General features: G+C 56.9%; 1 protein-coding gene across 1 annotated transcript; it reads left to right on the top strand.

Annotated features, from left to right (window-relative positions):
- Positions 1-2,779: 2,779 nt before the first annotated feature.
- Positions 2,780-7,363, top strand: LOC113458742 (homeobox protein SIX2). The gene is made up of 2 exons (XM_074537193.1): positions 2,780-3,685; positions 6,161-7,363. Exons 1-2 carry the CDS (start codon positions 3,126-3,128, stop codon positions 6,462-6,464), a joined length of 864 nt encoding a protein of 287 aa, XP_074393294.1. The 5' UTR covers positions 2,780-3,125; the 3' UTR covers positions 6,465-7,363.
- The last annotated feature ends 1,525 nt before the right edge of the window (positions 7,364-8,888 follow it).

The following is an 8,888-nucleotide window of genomic DNA, read 5'->3' as shown; positions in this document are numbered from 1 at the left end:
AAGATAAAAGCAGTTATGTAGAATTTGGATCCAGATGTCACTAATTTACCATTGCTCTAGGACGCAAGCTGATACAGGGTGCCCGGGAAAGGGGTAGCCCTGCCTCTGCCCAGCTCTCCGGGAAGTGAACTTAAGTTACACGCGAGCTGCAGTCCGGCTAAGGCAGCCTAAAGTGAAAGCGCCTACGGAGGAGCTGGAGTGTAAACACGGTACTCACATTTTAGGGTGCTAAAAAGACTCTTTTTCAGGTCTAAATCTATGCAACAGGTTTTGACATTTCCTTTCCAGCTAGGGCTAAGAGCTGCTCCAGTTCAGATTTAACCACTGTGGTTGTGAGATAGAAAGAGAGGAAGAGGAGTCAGGTATATCCCTAATAAACGTGGGGCGACCGAGCGTGGTAGCATGGAGGTGGGAGACGCAGCTCAGACCTCTTTAGAATTTTCATAATTTCCACCGTCCCCGTTGCGGGAGGGAGGGAAGGCATACGGTGTGTGCGCACAGAGGTCGGGGACTGGAGAGGCGATTTGTGGTTTTGTTGCCTTTTCTGCTCAGAGCAACCTCCGAAGCGGCGCGGTTGTACCGTCCCGCCACTGTTGGCTACGGCTGCGGCTGTGAACTATCCAGCCGCTTAGGTTGGCTAGGAAGCGCTGGGATCGAGATGCTCTCGTTTACAAACAAACACAGTTTGAATCCTGCGGAGACCGGCCGGAATCGAGGCACTAAGCGGTTGAGAGCTCATTTTGTAAAAGAACGGAGGGATCACCATGCGAGGGGACTTTACCGACCCGTCACCAGCATGCCCGATTTTGTTTTAAACGAATTTGGGCTCCTCTTTTCTCCACTGGAAAAAGAAGCCTCTATTTTCCGTCCCCGGAGGATCCAGGGCAGGAAGCGCCCGCTTGCCACTGTTTCCCTATGTCAGCACTCGTGAAAAGGCCGGACGGACAGGTAGGAGGACAACGCAGCTTCCACAGCGGAGTGCACTCGAGAAAGTACGGGTGCACGGATATACACAGGCGTTCGGACATGCTGGGAGCTGGACACGGTTGATCCGCTGCCCCCCTACCCCGCCCTCTTCCTCCTTCTCTTCCTCCTGCCTCCCTCCCCCGCCGCATCTCCCCGGCCACAGCCCTGGCGCGGCTCCTCGCCGGGAGCCGCCGGGAGCCGCCGGGCTGCGCGCCGCGGCCCCAGCCTCGTCCTCCCCCGGGACGGCCGCCAGGGCCGGCACCGACGCTCGCTCCTCGGCCGCGGAGGAGCAGGCTGCGGGGCGGGGAGCCGCAGCCCGGGCTCTTGTGGCTGCACTAAATCCCTGACGCGCCGGGGCGGCTAAAAAGGTACCGCGGCAGGAACCCACAATTGCACAAACCTCTCCTGTCAGGACTGCAAATACCGTAGAAGGAGCTTGTGGGATTAATTATTATTTCTCAGCAAAAGGGGAACAGAACGGGCCATGGAAACTACCCCGAGTTTGTGGCCGGGAGGCTCCTCCCGAGTGCCCTCACCTGGGCGATGCCCGGCGCCAGCCTCCGCCCCGGCGGTCCCGCTTGGCCGCCGCCCCATGCGCCGCTCTCGAGGAGGCACCGCGGCTCCCTCCACCCGCTCATCGCACCCTCTCCCTCGACCTTGCAGCCTGCACCACCTCTCTCGCTCGCCTTTCACTCTGTGTAGACCGACAAGGGACGGGAAATGATGCGGGTTCCTGCCCCGCAGAGTCCGTAAACTTAAAACGCGGCGTGCAAAGGGCACGCGTGGGTGATAAAGGTCCGTTTAATTGAGCGAAGTGTTTCTGACTTTTACACTTTTACACGTGTTCCTCTCCTGGATAAAACACCCCGACACGCTCTGGAAATCTGGTATAAGTAAATGTCCTGCGTCCAGTGATCACAAACGCCAGCGCCCTTCCCGCCGGAGCGCGTTGGGGCACGGCCGGCGATCCATGGAGAGGCAATCCCTCTCCGGCCCCGTATCATCGTGCCTTCTTCTCGCTCCTGGGCAGGTACGAGAAGCGTGTAATGGGATCCCAGGTCACGAACAGGGTCTCCATTGTACATGAGAGGCCCCTTCCTTATAAAACTCTCCAACAGTGGTTACTGGGCGCTGGGGAGAGGGGCTATGAGGGAACGCTTTTAGAAAGAAATTTTTCGCCCCACCGCAGCCGCGGCTGCCGGGGACGGCAGAGCCCGCTGTCCGTCCGGAGCGGCGGGGCCGGGAAGGGGCTGCGGGATCCAGACGGGACGGCGGGGCCGGCCGAGACAGCGGCTCCGTCCCGCCGCGCCGCTGTGCCCTGCGGCGGGGAGCAGGGGCCCGGGCTCCGCGCTCCCCCTCTCCCCCGACGGGCGCCTGCAGCGTCAATCACGACGGAAATTTCTCCCTCGCTAGCTAATATCTCAGCTCTCAGGGCCGCCTCTGAGTGGATCTGAGCAATCTGTCAACCCAGCCGGGGAGCCACCTCAAAACAGATCGGGTTACCCCTGATTGACAGCGTCACCATGGCAAATAATTTGACTAAAACTATTGTCTTCTCCTGGCAGTCCCCGGGTCAGATAACCGGACCAATCACAGCGCGGATAATCACTTTTCATGCCAGCTTAGAATAATATTATTAAAAAAAAAAAAAAAAAAAAGGGAGAGAGAGAAAGAAAGGGGGGAAAACTCCGAGAGGGAGAGAGGAGCGAGCGAGCAGGGCTTTACCACTATATTATGTGGGATCTGACGGTGGGGGGTGGGGGGGAAGCAGGGAGATCCCAAACCGGCGGCCGAGGGGGGTGGGGGTGTGAGAGCCGCGGCCGCTGCGAGCGCTGCAGATAGGAGACAAAAGAGGCACGAAGTTACTCTCGCAACTTGGACTTACAAAAAGGAGGCGGCGGCCGGGGGGAAAAGCCGCCCGCGCTCGGGCTCTCGAGACTTTTTTTCGTCGCTCTTCGCACTTTTTCCCCGGCTCCCGCGACCGCCCCGGGGCCGGGCGCCGCCGATGGCCGCGGGCCCCCGCGCCCGGCCGTGACGCCCGAGCGGGCCCCGCCGGGCGCCGCCGCCCCGGGGCCGGCCCCGCATGCCGGGCGCTGCCCGCCGCCCCGCGCCGCTCCCCTCTATGCGGCCGTAGGGCGCGCGGCGCGGCAGGGCTCACCATGTCGATGCTCCCGACTTTTGGCTTCACCCAAGAGCAAGTGGCCTGCGTCTGCGAGGTGCTCCAGCAAGGCGGCAACATCGAGCGGCTGGGGCGGTTCCTCTGGTCCCTCCCTGCCTGCGAGCACCTCCACAAGAACGAGAGCGTCCTGAAGGCCAAGGCGGTGGTGGCCTTCCACCGGGGCAACTTCCGCGAGCTCTACAAGATCCTGGAGAGCCACCAGTTCTCGGCGCACAACCACCCCAAGCTGCAGCAGCTCTGGCTGAAGGCGCACTACATCGAGGCGGAGAAGCTGCGGGGGCGACCCCTAGGGGCGGTGGGCAAGTACCGGGTGCGCCGCAAGTTCCCGCTGCCCCGCTCCATCTGGGACGGCGAGGAGACCAGCTACTGCTTCAAGGAGAAGAGCCGCAGCGTCCTCCGGGAGTGGTACGCGCACAACCCCTACCCGTCCCCCCGCGAGAAGCGGGAGCTGGCCGAGGCCACCGGCCTCACCACCACCCAGGTCAGCAACTGGTTCAAGAACCGCCGGCAGCGGGACCGCGCCGCCGAGGCCAAGGAAAGGTACGGCTTCCCACGGCTTCCCCCGGTGCCCGCGGCTCCCCGACCCCGGTGCTCACCCCGGGTCTCTCTATCTGCCCCGACCCCCGCTGCGGAAGGCCCGCCGGGAGGGGACGGGACCTCTCCGCCTCGGGGGCGCCCAGAGAACCGAGCTGGGGGCTCGGTGAAGGCGTCTGTGCGCCAAAAGTAGCCCCGGGAGAGGCGGCCGAGACCCGTTCCCCGCCGACTGCCCGCTTCCCGCACAGCCTCGGCTGCCCGGGACGCTTCGCACGGCCTGCGGAGAGCCCCGGTCGAGCAGCCCTGCCGCCTCCAGGAGCCGCGGCCGGAGGTGCCCGTGCGGGTCCGCGGCCCGTCGGGAGAGGCCGGGGGTGGCGGCGGCGGGACCCGAGGGCTCCGCGCCCCGCAGGGCTCAGAGAGTGTCCGTGAGGGTAGCCCGGGGCAGGAAGGGGTAGCCGGCAACGCGTGGGTCTGAGCGTTGGTCTGAGCAAATACATCCTCTGTCCTGGGCTCCTGGAGACCTGGACAAGGTCTGAGTGGAGCCACTTCCTGCCTCGCTCATGACCTTGCAGCTCTTATTCGCTGCCCAGCAAGGTGCTCATGAACGCACGTCAATAGGTGTGTGTTCGTAGGCCGAATACGATTCTGCAGCTGTGTTTTTGTGTTTCTCACGTTATGTGGAGTGAAGGGACCATTAATCGCCGGGAGGAGGTTAATGCCTACATCCCTGGCTATTCGGGCAGATTTTTCTGTCAGCAGTCCCTGTGCCTTAGGAAGACGGTTCGAAGAGGCCAAAAGGGCCCTCTTACTGCGTTCACTAGCTCACTGAACTGCCCGGTCCGTTCAGGCAATCGTAGGATCGCATGATCTGCGGGTTAATTAGCGGCTCAGAATCCTGTAGATCCGTGCCTCCGAGGAGAATTCTTTCTATCTTTGGTTTCTGCCAACCGTGTTTTGGAAACAGGCAGCGCCGTGGCCGCCCTGCTGTGCAGCCCGGCAGATTCGGGCACAGATTTGCTCTATTTATTTCCCGAAACTGTGCTAGCGCTTTAATTTTGCTTCAAATCCTCACAAGTGTTGGTTTTACGAGATGTTAGAGATCCTTTTTATTGCTGATAGCAGGGACTCACCTTCAAATATCCAAAGGAAATGAAGGTTACACTTATTCCATACCTTTTTTTTCCCCCGAGGAATCAAATTTTAAAAGTCTCCAGAGACAAATAATATTTTTGACATTGAAAAATACACTCAACCTAATATTACACTCCAGGCATTGGAAAACAGACCGTTCATGGGATTGCCATCCACTCAAGAAAACCTGTTCAAACAGAGCTTTCTTGTCTATTTTTATTTTTTTGGCAGTAAGTGTCTCCAGCCACATCATGCAGCCCTTAGTGAGGAAAACCCTTCCGTGCTATAGCTTAACTTCTCCCGACCAAATCCCGCAGGATAGGGCCCCTCTGCCAGAGAGCATGTTACAAAACTTCCGCAGAAACTTTTAAATAGGCTTGCACTGCCGTCAGTAGTTCAGCAGAACGGTGTCTAAAGTATTTCTACGCGGGCTATGCAGGCCGAGGAAGCCTTGCCTAGACGGCAGCCCCGACCCCTTCTTGCCAATCACGTTACCGAAAAAAAACCCCATATATAGATATATAAATATATAGATATATCTGCAAGGGCTTGGCCCGCCTCCAGCGATTTCTTGGTATTCACCCGGTGATGAATTTCGAAACCAGGTCCTGCCTTTCGGAGCCTTTGTCGCAGCGCTCCGGTGGTGCCGGCTGTCCCGTCGCGGAGCCGTGCGAGGCCGTCCCGGCTGCGCCCACGCCGCCCCGGGACGGGACGGGGGAGCAGCGGCGGCCGTGCCGAGCATTTCCCGAGAGGAAAGCAGCGGGTTAACTCTGCTCGCTTTCCTTATCGTCCATATTGGGCTATGTTTTGAGCTTGAAGCTCAGGGCGAGGGGGAAAAGAAACCATGTCCAGTTACTTAAGGAAAAGACTTTCCCTCCTGATGTGAGCCCGGGGCTGCACGGAGCCATCCTGCCTGTAGCTCGCGGGGCTTAGACCTCCTCAGGAGAAATCATGGCTGAACATCTCTTCAGCTCCTAGGGCAGTTTTAAAGTTAAAAGGTTTTGGGTTTTTTTTTATTTGTTTGTTTTTTAAATAAAGTCTTCCTCCCTTCCCTTCCGCCCCCCTCCTCACGCTGTGCAAACTCTTTGGACGCAGAAAATTACGGTTTGGCAAAGTGACACTTTCCGCTGGGCCGGTGGGAGACTGTTTACAAGCTCAGCGGACCTTAGACCTAAGTGCCAGATGAAGAGGCCTCGGAGGTTGGCAGAGTTTTTAAACGCAGAGTTTTTGCGCTGCTCCCCTCCGCTCGCTGCTCCCCGGAGCCAGCCCCCCGCCGCCCCCGCTCCCGCGGTGCGCACTCGGAGCCACGGCCGCATGGTGATTTCCCTCCCTCTTTTGTGTTTCCTATAGGGAAAACAACGAGAATTCCAACTCCAACAGCCACAACCCGCTCTCGGCGTCAATGAACGGGAATAAGACAGTTTTGGGGAGCTCAGAGGACGAGAAGACGCCGTCAGGGACCCCGGATCACACCTCCTCCAGCCCCGCGCTGCTGCTCAGCTCCAACCCCGGGCTGCAGCCCCTGCACGGCCTGGGCCACCCCCAGGGCCCCAGCGCCATCCCCGTGCCCAGCGCCGATCCCATGCACCACCACAGCTTGCAGGACTCCATTCTCAACCCCATGTCATCTAATTTGGTCGATCTGGGCTCTTAAAACCGTGTACACGCTCACTCCTTCGCGCCAGCCCTCCTTTCCTCAATTTTTCCTATTATTTTTTTTCCTTTAATCTTACAAGGGACTTTGAAAGCAATGACAAACACCTTAGTGGAAGTGTTGTGCCCTTTGGCAGCAGGCTGGCTGCAGGTTTGCAAGGTAGTGGACTCCGCTGTGGGTAGCTGATATTGTGAAAAGCCTTAAGGGTTGCTTACAGGCGTTTTCAGGCGTGTAAGGACTGTGGGACAGGAGCCGTGATTTTCACGGCAGGCTGTAAGGCTGATCGGTGTAGCAGCTCATTCCAGCCTTAACTTCACAAATCTCTCAGTGTTGTCACTCGATCGGGCCGGTCTGTGTGGGAAGAGGCACATCGTAATATTTTTATTTTTTTGGGGGGGTGGGGAAGAAAGGGGAACGCAAGGCTGCTCTTGCCATGCCTGTTTGAAAGTTACACATCGCTCCCGTTATTCTATTGTAGCTATGTATCCGTGGCAGGTGTACGATGTACAATTTCAACTAAGAATACAAAAGTCGTAGTCAAGATATAGCAGCAACACGCGCTCTAGGCAGACTCTGTAACCTTCTTGTAGCTGATGCTATGCAGAGAGACAGCTTCTTTGGCCTTGTCCATGTGGTGCTTTCGCCATTTGCTGGGTGGGAAAGGAAATGATGGCCCAGCTCTGGCCCGAAGGAAGGCAGAGGTAGATTTTACCCTCGGTGTGCAACGCGGGCTGGAGCGGGTTTTAAAAGGAAAACAGGAATTGCTGCTCAAGTTTAGACCTAAATGACAGTATCAACCGCAAGTCACTCACCTTAGTTTTGTTTATTGTTTATATTATGTGAATACATTCTTTGGAAAATATTTCTGCTTTTATTTTATAATAAAATTTAGAAATCTAGCCCGGCGTATGGCTGCTTCACTCGCCCGCGGGGTGTTTTCGGGCTCAGTCCCGAGTGGAGCAGAGCGGGCGCCCTGGCTGGGATGCCGGGGCAGGCGGTGATGGCTGGCCAGAGCCCCGCCACCCTGCCCGGCTCGGCCCGGGCACGTCGGGCCCCTTGCCGGCCCGGTCCGGGAAGTGCTGAACGCCACGGGCAGCCGAAGTGCCCTGCGGGAGCGGAGAGCCGAGGGCAGGGGCAGGACGGGCGGTGCGGGCCCTGAGGGAGGCGGAGATCTCGCCCACCTGCTCCCCAAGGGCACGGCCCCGCAGGCTGCGGGCTCTTCTGCCCCGCTGCCCGCCTGCCCCGGCCGACAAAAAGCCGCCCCCTCTCCCCCACCTCGTCCCCAGGGCGGATGGGCAAACCGAGGGTGGCCAGACCCCGCTCAGGGGCCAGCACGGACACTGGGCTGCAAAGGTCTTTCCGGCGCCTGCGGGATGCTGGGAGAGGGATTTCTCTATTCCTCTCATTCTTCTTTATTTCTTTTTAATTTCCTTTCCTGTAAGCACCGGGTGGCCAAAGAGTCAGGCAGGTTACTTGCCATTTTGCCCCATCAAAAGAGCTCAGGACTCTTGCAGCTCGCACCTCGCCGAACGTGTTCTTTGCTAGAAGCCGAACGTGTTATGTGCCTAAAATGTTCTCAGAACTTGCAAACAGCTTTATAACTTCATTTTTGGTCTTTTTAAATCTTCTTTGGAATGATTTTCTTGTGAAAAATAAACCGAGAAAACGATTTGACTTCAAGCGGCATAGAAAAATGTGTAGATCAGCAAAGATCGTGTCCAGGTTTCAGATGCTGGCTGAAATTTCAATCAGTGGGAGTATTGTGGGGGCAGTGTCCTAATTTGATGTAATCTGGGTCTGGATTAGCGCCTCTGTGCGTTTGCGGGTGTCCGCTAAAAGCACATTTCTCTGAGGTCCCATTAAAAGTCTGTAGCAGGGAATGTATGGATGTTGGCAATGGGGAGGTTCGGTCTCCGAAAAAAGCTCTCCCTTAGTCGCGGCTATAAATCCAGTTTTCTCGTTATGCTGGGGTGCTGCGGGGTGCAATATTTTATGGGAGACAATGTGGTCTATGCGGGTTTATGTTTCCCCCGCTCCTGCGCTTAGGGGTGATTTTTTTCAGCAGCAAAGATGATGAGGCTGATGCCTGAGCTGTGGGGGCACCCAGTGTGGCCTAACGTGCATCAGGGTCTAAACAGAGGATCCTGTTATTTCTGCTGAGGGGCATCTAATAATTTTAGCTATGGACTTTAATTCTTTGAAAATAAATAATTTGCAAGTAGAGGAACCACTGCTTTCTAGAACTACAGAAAATCTCTGCTCCCTGTAAAATAACACACACACAGCGGTGCGATATGGCAAAGAATTAATTAATGGGATAGTTATTATATTGTAATTTTGTAGATAAAAATAAGTTTGGGATGGAAACAGACTGTCTGGGTTAATAAAACATGGCCTCGAAAGCGAAATAAAGCGTTAAAGCTT

This window comes from Zonotrichia albicollis, chromosome 3 (assembly GCF_047830755.1).
Source record: "Zonotrichia albicollis isolate bZonAlb1 chromosome 3, bZonAlb1.hap1, whole genome shotgun sequence".
Classification (NCBI taxonomy): domain Eukaryota; kingdom Metazoa; phylum Chordata; class Aves; order Passeriformes; family Passerellidae; genus Zonotrichia; species Zonotrichia albicollis.
This window is presented reverse-complemented; position numbering and strand designations above follow the sequence as displayed.